Source organism: Neofelis nebulosa, chromosome 1 (genome assembly GCF_028018385.1).
Source record: "Neofelis nebulosa isolate mNeoNeb1 chromosome 1, mNeoNeb1.pri, whole genome shotgun sequence".
In the NCBI taxonomy this organism is placed as follows: domain Eukaryota; kingdom Metazoa; phylum Chordata; class Mammalia; order Carnivora; family Felidae; genus Neofelis; species Neofelis nebulosa.
The window spans coordinates 207,409,848-207,424,824 of record NC_080782.1 but is presented as its reverse complement, the minus strand read 5'-3'; the positions used below and the strand labels follow the sequence as shown (position 1 = coordinate 207,424,824).

The window sequence follows — 14,977 nt, the reverse complement described above, 5'->3', positions numbered from 1 at the left end:
AAGGAGAAAAAGTGAAATCTAAGTTGAGATCTGAAGAGAAGCCAGAAGGACGACTCCTGGGACACCTTCAGGCACTGTGCAGGCATGCAGGGATGTGTGATCAAAATATACTGAAAACACTCAAGGGGCCCTTGGGTGGCTCAGTCAGTTAAGTGTCTAACTCTCGATTTTGGCTCAGGTCGTGATCTCATGGGTTCATGAGTTCAAGCCCTGTGTCTGGCTCCACACTGACAGTGCAGAGCCTGCCTCTCCCCTCTCTGCTCCTCAACTGCTTGTTCTCTCTCTCTCTCTGTCTCTCTCTCTGTCTCTCTGTCTCTCTCTCTGTCTCTCTCTCAAAACTCTCTCTCTCAAAATAAATAAACTTAAAAAAAAAAAAAAAAAGAAAACAGTCAGAACAAGACTTTTCTCATTTACCAGGAAAAAAAACTCTGTTTTAGAGTGTCTATTAGTTACGGATGAAGAAAAGGCCAAACTGGCTAGAAAAGCCCTCTAAAGAGGACATTATGCGTTTAATGTGTTTAGAGGTAGAAGAAAAATTAAATGAATCCAGTGGCATATTTTGCATATGAGATGTGTGATGAAGCTATACTCCTGCAATTTGTTTATAAGGAAGAAAAAGGAGGAAAATCAGCTGAATTAAATACATGTATTTTCATTTAATGAATTGACCTGTATAGCAAATGCTTTTTTATTTTTATTTTTTAACCCTGGCAAAAATATTTTTATGGTAATGCTAACCTGTGTTCTGTGAGGAAGTACTGAAAATGACTCCTGGTTATTAATGACTTAATGTTACCAGCACAATGGTATTGTTGTTGAGGATGTATAGCTGGGAGGTTAATACTGGAGTCTGGAACCTGAGTGCTCGGTTAATCCCAGTTCTACCCCAGTTCATTGTATGCCCTTGGTTAAGCTTCTCCCCCTTCCATATTTGCAAGGTGAGGGTGTTATTATAGTTGTACCCTGAGCTAAGCTCATTTGGTCATTTACCTATGTGAGCGATCCTAGTGTACTCCCCGAACTATAAACCTTTTGTTTTCTCTTGCACCTGTAAGCACTGGCTCGGACTCTGCCTGCCTTTTGAGCAGGACTGGAGAACGGGCAGCAGCTGTACTGTGGGTGCACATTGTGTTTCCTCAGCGTTCTTCTATCCGTTCGTTTATAGCAGCGGTGATTTTAGGCGCCACGCCCACCCTTTTTTTTCATGGATTTTTTTCTCTCTGTTTTTGAACAGGATTTGCGATACTAAAGGATTAATTCTGTGAACACTGAGTATCACACATGTTTATTTGTGAGCTTAGCCTTAAGCTTAACGTTCATCACAATTAAGAGAGAGTATCATGAAAATTAAAAAAAGAAAAATTACGCCTTTGAGTAACGAAAGAAAATGCCATGTCCAATTACTAATGTTCATTTTTGTGTCTTTTTTTCTGGAATTTGCTGTTTTTATTTGGCATAAAGGACATCAATTTTGGGGTATTGCTATTTGTAACTGTTCCTCCCTTGAAATTAATAATTACCAGTGATTGTGTTTTTACCTAAAATTGGGCCTGCCAAGATTTTTTTAGGAACACATTAACTCCACGAAGCAAGTTTCCAGGCCAGGACTTTTGCGCGTGCTGTTCCTGCTCCTTGGACCACTCTTCTTGACTTCATTGCATTGCTTCTCATTCTTTAGAGCACAAACGAAGCACGGCTTCTTCAGAGAAATGCTCCCCCTGAGTTGGTATATACCCACTCCTCCCAGTTTTATATAAAAGTCTATATATTTCCCTCTTTGTCTTTTTCACAATTTTAAGCTGTGTTATTAGTTGGTTTACTTATTTGTTGTTTACTTCTTCCCATTATACCTAAAGCAGCACCGGAGAGAGCACTTAGGAGCCTTACTACTGCTTTGTATACAATGACTAGAACGGTGTTGATGCTTGTCCATAGTCAGTGCTCACTAACTATAGTACAGAGTAACTTAATGAAGGAAATAGGTAGGTAGCATTATTCCAGTTTTAAAAGGTAACACAGCTGCTTAATGGTAGGACTGGGACTTACTTTCAATTGTCAGTCTAATTCCAAAGGCCCTATATGGCCCATAAGAAAAGCAATTTCACAAATATTTTCTAATTGATTCTTCACCATAATCTTGTAATAAATATAATTATCCACACTTTCCAGATGAAGAAACTGGGGCTCTTTGGGACTTTATTAACGACGCATCACTCGGAAGTGGGAGAATTAATTTATTTTGCTTGAGCTCAGTGTTTATATGTTGTGCAGTCTTTGTCTGTAATCACTTGAACTCAATCTAACTCTGTCCCAATGCTTTCATGCAAACCTTTCATACAGAAAATAATACAGGGAAGTGTATTTTCTATTTCAGTATTGCCCTCTTAGCTGAGCCCAGGTGACAGTGTTAAACAGGTAATGGTTTTGAACTTGGAAACTTGTTCCATGCCCATTGCTTTTAGTAACTGTATCTTTCTTTGAGCAAATACTTACTGAATACCATCTGTTTGCCTGACTGTTGTAGCCAGGCACTGGAAAAAAAAATGCCAAGTAAGGCGTACACTCCACCCTTAATTTGGTTAATACTTAATAATATTTAAAGTACCCTCCTTTAAGAAAAAAAAAAAAACATGCAATATCAAAAAGAATGAGATAACTCTGGGTACTGACTTGGAAAGATATGGCGGCCGGGGAGCCTGGATGGCTCAGTTGGTTAATTTTACAACTTTGACTCGGGTCATGATCTCGCATTTTGTGGGTTCGAGCCCCACATGGGGCTCTGAGTTAACAGCTCAGAGCCTGGAGCCTGCTTCGGATTCTGTGCCTCCCTCTCTCTCTGCCCCTTCCCCACTCATGCTCTGTTGTGTGCGCACGCGGTCTCTCTCTCTCTCTCTCTCTCTCAAAAATAAACATTAAAAAAAAAAAAGTATACTACAGCCTATGAGATATGGGTGAGTCTGCCTTTTTTCTGTTGTTTAAAATTTAAAAATATGTATAGATATATCTATATGGCTTATATAAAAAGGAAGAATAACCTCTGAAATGTTAATAGTGGCCATCCCTAGAGGTGGAATTGGTTAGGCAGAAGGTAGTACTTTTATTTTGTATGTATTTTTTATGATAGGATTATTAGTAATTTTTACTTTTTAAAATATTTATTAGTATTTTCTAAGATAGAAACATTTTAAAGGGTATATAAAAGAAATTTTATCTAGAGAATGTTTATAATATTTTGAGTAGAAAACAGTATTAGAGTAAGATTTTGATTTTCTGATCTAAATTTTCTCTATAATATGACTTACATAATTTGACAGTAAAGTTTTTACTAAAGCATTCTTTCTGCCCTATTTGCAACAACAAGCACAACAAAAAACCAAACGCAAACAAAAAATAAATACAGTGAGGTAAGGATCCTAACTAAAGTTAGGGATTGTGGTAGGGGAGCCGTGTAAATAGGGAAGTGCCTTACCATCCAAGTGTTGTTTAAATTGGCTTGCATAATTATAATGCTAATAGTAATCATAATAATAACAGTGACCGCTCACATTTACTGAGTGCTTATTAAAGCCAGATACTGTTCTAAGTACTTTGCATGTATTAAACTTAGTCAATCCTTTGAGGTAGGCTCTACTGTTATCCCATACCTTAAAGATGAGGCTCAGAAAAGCTTATCTTACCTAAGGTTACAAAACTATTAATTGGCAGAGCTGTGGTGTAACCTATGCAGCCCTTCTGCAGAGGTTGTACCCACACACTTGCTACCTCTGGGTGTCAGTTTGTGAGATTCTAAGTTCAGCCAACTGTTAATAGGGGTTTCGGGTTGTTTTTTTGTTTGTTTGTTTGTTTTTGCATTAATGGAAAGAGATTATTAATTTTAGCTCAGGATTCTGGTAATATCCAAAGTTTCCTGGTATCCAAATTTATTTTTTCAGCCCAACAGGGATTAGGAAAGAGTCTTTGTGATTTCTGCATCTCACCAGAAATGAACAGATGTAGGTGACAAAATTGTAACTAACATGTTGTTGGTTGCATTCTGTTTTGTTTCTCTAGGCAAGCAACTTGGCATAGTGGAAAGTAGTGGTTTCAGTTAGATTTGAGTTTAAATTCTGGCACCAACATTTTCTAGCTTCTAGGCTTGTTTCTTTTTGTAAAATAAAGATAATACTGCCCTTCGGAGTGGTTATGAGAATTACATGAAATAATGTAAGCAAAAGACCTTCTAAGTAGAGTTGTCAGGCACATAGTAAAATCTAAATAAATATTAAGTCACTTCTTCTTCTGGTAGATGTCTCAGAATAAATTGAAGAGTCATCTTGGGAAACAAAACGTACTTGATTTTCTACTACAAAATGTAGGTACAACTGTGACTGCAAAATGAATATTCAGCAAAGAAATATTAATAGTTTCAGATGCCTGATTAATTCAGCACATTCTTATATACAAACCCAAATAATTTGTGGCAATTAATAAAAATTTTTAATGATCCTTGCATTTCAACTCATGGGAATGTAAAACATTATAAATCAGTTATCTTATAAACATACATTTGAAACTCGTGATCTAGTGTAATAGGAACATTTTATCATAAGTCAGACTGAACTCACACAGCAATCTTTTATTAGTTTTTTCATATGAACTTTTTTTAAAATTTAATTTAATTAATTTTTTATTTGAGAGAGAGAGAAAGAAGAACTTACTGGGGGTAGAGCAGAGAGAGGGAGAGAAAGAGAATCCCAAGCAGACTCCACACTGTCAGCACAGAGCCTGATGCAGGGCTTGATCCCGCCAACTGTGAGATTATGACGTGAGCCACAATCAAGAGTCGGACTCTTAACCAACTGAGCAGTCCAGACACCCCTCATAAACGCTCTTTTTTTTTTTTTTTTTTTTTACTTGACCGGGCTCAGTCAGTGGAGCATGAGACTCTCAATCTCAGAATCATGAGTTTAAGCCCCATGTTGGGTGTGAATCCTACTTAAAAAAAAAAAAAAAAAAAAAACAGAAAAAAAGAAGAAGAAGAAGATGAGGGTATCACTCTGATCTTTTAGATGTCACAGTTTCGTCTATTTTGTGATGAATTTTTCCATTATTTTTGCTAATATCCCTTTTTTTCTCCCATTAAATACTAAATGTTACCTATTTTTATTTATGTTTTTGTTTCATGTTTCTTCTTCAGGTCTTCAAAAAAAAACCCTACATTTTATTCCACTGCCTATACAGAAAAGTATCTCGGTATATTTATTATTAGAGTGACTGTAGACCTGGCTGGTAGTGTTGAGTAGTATTTTGGGTGGTTTGAAATCATCATGCCTTTGGAAGAATGTGGCAGAGAGCAAGTAGGTTCTGAGTGGAGAACTGAGTAACTTTCTGTTTGATTTTGGGGTATTTCTTAATTTATTTAAAATCACATTTTCCACAATTTAGTAATTAAGCATATTCTATTTATTTAATATGTTAGCTCAGTTTCAAAATACCTACTCTGTATCTGACTTCCTTGCATAACAATGTAGGACAAAAGATCTCAGGGTTAAGGAAGTTCAAGAATGATGAAACATTTAAGAACCTTCCTTTCTTGACTTACTTTTATTTATTTTTGAAAAAAAATGGATGTATATGAAAACTATATTCTTTCAAAAGCGCAGTTGTATTTTCTGCCTTCTTTAGTTTATTTCTAAGAGCTATTTTATTTAATTTTTTTTTAATGTTTGTTTATTTTGAGATAGAGCATGCACACACATGCTCACGCGGGTGTGAGAGCAGGGAGGGACAGAGAGAGAATCCCAACCAGGGTCCCTGCTGTCAATCTGGAGCCTGATGCAGGGCTCAATCTCAGGAACCATGAGATTGTGACCTGAGCCAAAATCAAGAGTCGTACGTTTAATTGACTGAGCCACCCAGGCACCCCACTCAGTTAAAAGACTAATTTTTTTAATGGATTTTTCCCTGACAGTATTATCTCAACATAATGATAGAGATAAAGTATATTCATATATAATGTATATTATAATATACAATGAATGTATTAGTGAATTACTCATTTTATTTTTTACTCTAATGTACATCAATTAAATAAATATAGCAATCTTTTTTTTTTTTCCTTTTAGAGGAATTGAAGTCAAGTTCTCCCATATTGTGTATACATGGTTATCCAGATCCCTGTCTGTAGTGCAGAATACTTAGTTACTCTCATGATGACCTAAGTTATTTGTGCTTCCTGACCATCATAGATATTGGTGGCCCTTAATGGAATAATTTAAGAAAAAAATCTATTCCTAATCATAATACATCCAAAATGCTTACTTCTGAAATATCTATTCAAACCTAATTGACGACAAATAAAATACCTTCATATTTGACTTATTTTGGAAGCTGAAAATTGTCTTCAACTCACTGTACATGGGACCTCTCTCTGTTAAATAAATCTCATAACACCTGTATCTGAAGATGACTGTGGGGCCTATTGATAATGTGTGTGAAATGCTAGCGTGTCATGCTTAATACATAGCAGATAGTCAGCAAGAGGCAGCTGCTGTTTTTATCCTCCAATAATGAGTGGAACAAATGCCAGTACATGCTTTATGCTGAAAATGCTCATTTGTGTCCTGCTTATGTTCACTATTCTTGCTTTCCTAAATCTTCACTCCTGGATAATAATGCCAGCAGAAACCAAAGGTGACCATTTTTCTTCTCTCTAAAGAAGGATTTAATATTGACTACAGTTGTTAAAAATAGGATAGTTGTGTTATATTTATAAAGAAAATCTTGGGAAAAGTGATTTTTAAAAAACATCCCTGTAAACAGTCTTGGCTACTATTTGAGATCTTGCATATTGGAAACATGTATTCTTTGTCGAAATTAATGGGTGATTTGGCTGGATGTAGAATTGTACTTAGGAAATAATTTTCCTTTAATTTCAAAGACATTTAAAGCCTATTAGACTGGCTTTAGCTTCCAGTGGTTCTGTTGAGAGGTTTCTTGCCAGTTCGAGTCTTGATTTTTACTGTGACTTGTTTTGTCACTCACGAACTTTTAAAGGTCTTCTCTTTATCCCTGTTTGAGACATTTTACCTGGTACCTTTTGCCTCTGGTGGGTGTTTGAAGATGTATGGAGACAGTTTTGTTCGTCACAATAACTACGGAGGATGCTTTGATTCTTTAGCATTTAGTAACTGGAGGTCAGAAAGGTTAATTTTCTTGCATTGCAGGAAACAGTCTCACCCAAAGTGTCATTAGTGCCACTGTTGAGAAATATTGTGACCTTGTGTATGACAAGAGAAACAAGACATGCACATCAAAGACCACTCAATATGGTTTGGTAATAAGGTTACAGACATGCTGTGTGAAACAGTGAAGGAAGAAAGTATAAATGGCATGTTACTAATCGAAATAGAATAAAAACCACTACATGAAATACAGCCATTAAATTATCTATGAGTATATGTTTACCATGTTACTGCTTTGGGTTTCTAGTTTGACATTATCTGTGCTATTATGCTTAATCATATTTTTGACACTTTTTTCCATATTTCCAAGTAGTAGTTACTCTTAATTACTAAGTCAAAGAAATTACTCTTTTCTGTAAGTAGGGTATCTGTTTGTAATCTTTTTTAAAAAATTTTTTTAACCTTTATTTTTGAGAGAGAGAGACAGACAGACAGAATCAGAAGCAGGCTCCAGACTCTGAGCTGTCATCAGCACAGAGCCCAATATGGGGCTCGAACTCATGCACCATGAGATCATAACCTGAGCTGAAGTAGGACACTTAACCAACTGAGCCACCCAGGTGCCCCTGTAATCTAAACACTTAGCAATTCTAGATGCAGAAAGATTTGAGGAATAACATTTTTTGCAAAGGCTAGAACCTGACTGCCAATGATAGCTGTACATATTTAAATTGAAGTGGGATTCAGGAAAGGGTTGAGCACGGTTGTACTTGTGTTCTTCCATAGCAGCTTCTGGGTCAGCAGTTTGCAATTCTGTTTCATTACTGTTTTTGGGAAGTGAATTACCAGAACAGCACATATAGATAGCTATGTTATAAGAGTACAAACATTCAAGGACAAAGACGAATTCCTTTTGAATTATTCTTTACTTCATTAACGCAGCTGACCAGGAAAACTACATTAGAAATATAGAACTATAAGGAAGCAGAGAGGGATTAAGATAATGAGGTGGGAAGGTAGTGGAAAATGTTAAAATAGAAGTTTGATAATTTGTATTAATATAATAATTTGTTGATATTTTAAGTAATTCAGTATTAATTCAGAGCCTTCATTTTAATATACATATAATAACTTTTACTTTTCAGAACCTAAACCACAGCCACAGCAGCTTCATCAGGGACAACACCGATTGTCAAATACTGAGCAAAATGGAGTCAAAGATAGTAATCAACCACGGTATCTGCCTCGAAATGATACCAGACAGCCAAGAAATGAAAAGCCTCCTCGTTTTCAAAGAGACCCCCAAAATTCAAAGTCAGTTTTAGAAGGCAGTGGATTACCTAGAAACAGAGGTTCTGAAAGACCAAGTACTTCTTCAGGATCCGAAGCATGGGCTGAAGAGAGAATCAAGTGTGATAGACCCTATTCTAGATATGACAGAACTAAAGATGCTTCCTACCTTTTAAGCTCTCAGCACAATGATGGTGCTTTTAAAAAAAGGGATAACTCTATGCAAAGCAGATCAGGAAAAGGTCCGTCCTATGCAGAGGTAAAAGAAAACCCACTTCCTCAAGAATCCATTGACTATAATAATCAAAAACGTGGGAAAAGAGAAAACCAAACAACAAATCCTGATCATTTTTATGACAGGAAACCACGAACAATAAATAACGAAAGTTTCAGTGGTGTAAAAATTGAAAAACATTTTAATGTAAATACTGATTTCCAGAATCCCGTCCGAACTAATAGTTTCGTTGGTGTTCCAAATGGAGAGACAGAAATGCCACTGAAGGGCAGGCGAGTAGGACCTATTAAGCCAGCAGGACCCATCACAGCTACACCCTATGATGATAAAGTATTTTACAATAGTGGGCCCAAAAGAAGATCTGGGCCAATTAAACCAGAAAAAGTACTAGAATCATCTATTCCTATGGAGTATGCAAAATTGTGGAAACCTGGAGATGAATGTTTTGCACTTTATTGGGAAGACAACAAGGTATGCATGCTGTAACGTTTTCATATTCTAATGTTATTAAATGTCACCCCCTAGTGAGACTGTAGAAGGCCATTGCTTTGGGACTATGAGTTTTGTTCTATGGCTGTATCTGTTTAGAGTCTTTGAACAGATCTATAGATATGTAATTTATAAAAGAGGAAAAATAAAATATTTAATATTTTTTATGGATCCTTAGAGAGAATCAGTCTCATAAGATTTGGTTAAGTAAGGTTTGATTTTAGATTGCCTATCGGAATAGTATTTAAAAGCAATTAAGTAGAGTTGATCAGTTATTTCACTTACCGACTGAGCTGTCAATGTTTGCTTTTCTTTCTAGTAAAGTTATACTGATTCACAAGGAAGAAAATGAATTGAGTGGCACAGAGTTAAATTCTGCAGATTACATCTAAATTAAAGAAAATATACAATCAGCCTACTTAAAGAAATAACAGAAAGGTTAATTATTTAGCTAATAATAAATGATAATTATTAAGCCAATAATTTAAACACTCTAGTTCTACATTATATGCTGACTACAGTGGAAAGAGGGAAATCATGGAGAAAAGGTAAGGGAAAGACAGAAGATGTGGTCAAGAAGGAATACGGTGGATCAGTTAAAAGAGCCTGGGTGAGAGGGAGAAGACCAATAGAGAACAGGAAAGGAAAGAGGAAAAAGAAACCCTCAGAGAGAAGGACCTTTGCACATATTTTCCCTTCTGCCCAACATACTCTTCTACCAACTATTCTCATCATTGAGAGCTTAGTTGCAATATCACTTCCTAGAGAAGCCTTCTTTGACCTGCCCCCTCCTCCCTTCTACACTGTTGTCTTTCTCAGTCAGTGCCTTATTCACCTTCTAAAACTTACCACAATTTGTATTTTTGGTTTTGGTTCTTGGATTGATAACTCCTTCCCCTACCATAATTTTGAGTTTCTTGAAGGCAGGGCTATGTCTGTCTAGTTTTCCTCTGCAGCCCTGCTTCTCCTGTAATATAGGGATTTCATAATTATTTATGGACTCTGTTAATTAGTTAATTCTGAATAGGGCACTTATGTAGGAAAAAAGTAGAGTGGTAGGGGACAGGAGATACCAGCAAGATAGTAATAAACAGACTCATAGTATAGATCTGGGTGGATGTGAGGATCCAGTCCAGCAAAAAAAAAAAAAAAAAGAATTATTTCATGGGTAGAATAGTTTCAGTTCATAAAGTAAGGCTGTGCCCATGAGAGTGTATCTTTGGCTAAACAGAGAGGTGGAGGCAAAGTTAACTACAGTTTTCAAGGAACTGAAATTCAGACTAGGGAATGTGGTTGGATCTTTTAAAAGGATGCTATAGGTCCTGGGATCAGGAAATGGGCCCTACTGTGTTCAGTGAATGATGAAGTATAAGCAAGATGTTAGATGTTTCCTAATGAGAGCAGCAAGGAGAGGGGTACCGGCTGATATAGCTAGATGGCACAGTCCTGTAAGGTTTTTGTATGATGGTGGAATAGCATCTATCTACAAGCAGCAGCCCGACTGTCAAGTTTTCATTCAAGGTTAGAAGGAGGGGGAGACAGCGGTTTTTGTTTTTGTTTTGGTTTTGTGTTTTTTTTAGTTCCAGAAAAGCAACAGCCTTTCCAGAAATCTCAACAATCTCACTGGTTGGAACTATTTCGCACGGCTCTTCCCCGGCTGTTAGGAAGGCTTAGGAAGCACGTGTTCTTCACTACTCAGACTCTGACTGTTAACAACTCAGACCACTTTCCAACATACAGGAACTATTTGATTTGGGTAGTGAGGGATTACTTATGTTTAGCTGTTTCTCCCTCATGATAAAGGCAAGAAAAGGTGAAGTAGTTGGAAATCAGTGCAGGTTTATAGAGCTAACAGTGTCTATCTTAGGATGAGTGGCCACTTGTGTCAGATGCTTCTGTGAAAGTTTGATTAAGATGATAATGGAAAAGTATTTTTTTATTGGACAATCTGAGATTTTTGGTGATCTTGATGAGCAGAGAAAGTACATGATTGGAGTTGAAAGCCCAATAATTTTCAAAAGTCTTAGTAGATAAGTCAGGATTTCCATTGAAATCCCACAAGGATCATGCCCTAATAGTAAGTGCAAAACTCATACAAATAAGCCATTACACAGCTAAAACCAACGATTTACAGGCTCAGAGATACCTGTTTGTACTCTGTCTGCCAAAGGAAAATATAATCCCCTTTTTTGGGAAAAATAACATTTTCTAAGACCTCTTCAATATTTCATCTGCAATGTCTGCAATCCTATAAAAAAATTAGAGGGCATGGTTAAAAATGGAGAGAGAGAGAGAGAGAGGAAGAGAAAATGAATGACTAGGAACAAATAAAGCAACAGAAAATATTAACAGAGCTACATATATTTAGATATTGGATTTAACAGACAAGTTCTTCAACAAATATTGACTAAACTGTAATTGAGTAGCTGCTAAGAGTCAGGTGCTTGGGATATATCAGATAGTTCTGGTTATGCTATTATCCTAATTTCTTCAAACACCTGATGGAATTATTAATAAAGTTTACTTTTAACTGTAATTATCTCAAAAAAATCAATAACAATGAGTTTATCTGTTGCCTTTCCTGAATATATTTAATACAATGTCATATAGTTTGTGAAAGACAGTACTTAACAATTCCCAAAGTGTTTTGAGCTTTTGTTCTTAGAATAATTGCATGATCTTCTGAGGTGACTAATTTGATTTTAATTGGATATACACTCTCAGTTTAGAGTGAGGGACTGTAGGCTCTCTCTGTATTACACCATTAAACAAATAAACAGTATTTACCCTCTGAAAAAGATGAGATTAGTTATCTTCTGAAAACACCTAATTTAAGAGATAGCTTTTAAATGTTTTGTCAAGAATAAGCAACTTCCCAATTTTTTAACCAGAGACCAACCAAGATAAAGATTTAAGAAAAATGTGAGTTGTTAACGGTCCTTAGGAAACTCTAGCCATAATAGCATTATAGTGATGTAATGCAGATAATTAACCAGTTGGTATAATCTATCATTTAAAAAATTCTTTACACTACCTTGCCTTCTTTCAGCCTTTATTTCCATAGAAGGATTGGGAATTTGGACCAATTCTCCTCCTTCTAGACTGCTATAATTAGTTCAGCTCTTTCTGCTCTCTCTACTGGAATGCTGTAACAACCTCCAAAATGGTTTCCTTGCCTTAAACCTTATTCCTCTTAAATTTGTCATTGGAATTACCATCACTGATCCTGGTCTTAGACGTTGTCATTCTTCCTAGTTAAAATCTTTTACCTGTGGAATAAATAGAGCCTGCAGCATGCATACAGAGCCTCTTTCAGCTGGTCCTTACCTTCTTGTCCTGTCTTGTTTCCTATTGGTTGACCCTCCTCACATCACGCCATAATTAATTTTAAACTGTTTGTAGTTTCCTGCACTCATCTCCATGTTTTAGGTCTCTGTAACTTCCCGTGATGCACCCTCCTCAGTTGTTTGCTTGGCTAAACCTTCTTCATCCTTGAAGAATGTATCCATTGTTATCTGCCACAGGAAGTTCATCCCCAACTCCTCAGCCCTATTAAGTGCCGTGTCACTGCACCATTATTACGGTACTCTCCACTCTCCATGTAATATAGAAGTCATTTTTCACACAGTTGTTTTTGTTAGACTCTAAGCTCCTAAAAGGATGTCAACTTATTATGAGTCTTGTTTGTTGAACTTACCAGAACTGACATAATTATCTGAGAAGCTTACAAACTCACAGCAATTCATAGATCACAGAAGTGTGAAACTAAGAAATAAAGGAGAAAAGGATAGACGTGAATGTATGTCAGGAACTCTAATATAAGAAAAAGAATTCCAGCATGGTGTTTTTAAACTTGCTAGCATCTAGAACTGGGAAGGAAACACCATGGATTAACTTAATAACCTTTGTGATGTAAAGTATACTATTTAATCAGTAAAAACAGATTTTTTTCTCCCTGGTGTACTCAGGATAACATATTTTAGAAGGAGGTAGAGAATAAGAATTTTTGTTGCCTTTAACATTTTCTGATTCTGGTGGGATTATTAAGAGATACTGTTAGAGTATTATAGTAGAGCATCCAATTGCCCTAATTTGAAGGAAATATTTCTTAAGAGTAAATAGTTTTTACTTTTCATTTTGTCTTCACTAAGCACCATTCAGACCTATAATTTGGGTCCTGAATGGGTTGACCTGTAGCAGAGAAGTACTCCAATTAGTTGACCTACTTGTGGTTACATTAACAGAAAAAAATTAAGATTGTTGTTGTTATGTAAATCAGCTCCTTCTGAGTTTATTAACGTGAATTAATTCCCAGAGCCAAATTATACTAGGTAAACTGATAAAATAAAAGTATTTGGTCTTTCAGTGTCTCAAATCTGATAAATCCTGGATATAAGTAATGTGTTTACTCCTTATCTGACATCCCTACTTCACCCCATTAGCCTGTGATGACTATGGCGGGGAGCCTTTTTCTCTGAGATTTATTTTTGTCATATATTTATGCTCCATAGTTATATTTTCTTTTCTTTTCTTTTTTTTTTTAATATATGAAATTTATTGTCAAATTGGTTTCATAGTTATATTTTCTGATTAGTACATAAGAATAATCTTACTAATATTGGTTAAGGGCTTCAGTGGCTTGTAACAAAACAGAACACTAGTTTTGTGGGGTGTTTTTTTTTTTTTATTCCCATTAACATGTGAATATTCTTCTCTACTGACCCTTCTTAGTTCTGTCCTGAAATCTTACTACTGCCCAGTGTATGTCAGAACTCACATGGATGAGAGAATTTATCTCTTTTTTTAGCCAATTTATGATTATCTGCAGGTAAGTTTTCTTCCTTAAAAATATTATTCTCTTAAAAATTTTCTTTCAAATATTGTGTAATTGAAAGTTGCTAAGAGAGTAGATCTTAAAAGTTCTCAGCACAGGAAGAAACTTTGTAACTTTGTGTGGTGATGGACATTAAACTTGTTGTGGTGATCCTTTCACACTATATATATAGCTCAATAAAAAATAATTTTAAAAAATGAGCTTTCAAAAAATATACATTGTATTTATATTTCCATCAAACATTGCCCTTTGTAGACAATGTGGATTGTCACATTCCCAACTCCTTTTTGTCTCCTCAGTTCTACCGAGCAGAAGTTGAAGCTCTCCATTCTTCTGGCATGACAGCGGTTGTTAAATTCATTGATTATGGAAACTATGAAGAGGTGCTACTAAGCAACATGAGGCCCATTCAGACAGAGGCATGGGTACGTGATTCAAATTCTGTACGAAGGCATAGGCTGTTTTGAAGAAAATACATAGCTCTAAAAGTTTAGTCATAGCAATACAAAATCTGCCAGTGGAAAAAATATTTTGAATTTACTTAAAACTGGCTACTCCTAAAGTAAGATTCTAGTTTAATAATTACATTGAACTACAATAAAAATGAATGCATTGGAATTCACTTTCCTTGTGTAATGCTTTGTTATATTATGCTTTGGAAATGGGTGCCCTTATTTACAGTTGCAAGCCTTTATGCATATTTTGTTCTTTCCCAGTTTGTTACCTTAAATTTGACTAGATTATGTCCAGCAGTTATCAAATTTAAATCTCTGATGAATACGTGTATGTTCTTTATTATTTTCGTTACATATCAAATCAAGAAAAACACTTTAAATTATATATGAAGTCATGCTGCATTTACTACATATATGTTTATATATGTATACATACAGACTAACTATAATATCTCTGTTTAGTAATTACTTGATTTTGTTGCCAAATGTATGTCAATGTTCTGTGGTAATT

General features: G+C 35.7%; 1 protein-coding gene across 9 annotated transcripts in view; it reads left to right on the top strand.

Annotated features, from left to right (window-relative positions):
- The window catches only part of TDRD3 (tudor domain containing 3), a 164,506-nt gene that overhangs the window by 114,459 nt on the left and 35,070 nt on the right, over positions 1-14,977 (top strand). For all 9 annotated transcript variants that reach the window (XM_058683440.1, XM_058683446.1, XM_058683412.1 and 6 more), the window contains 2 exons: positions 8,309-9,159; positions 14,311-14,436. In XM_058683440.1, coding sequence (XP_058539423.1) covers positions 8,309-9,159; positions 14,311-14,436 — 977 coding nt within the window. The remainder of the gene's footprint in view (positions 1-8,308; positions 9,160-14,310; positions 14,437-14,977) is intronic.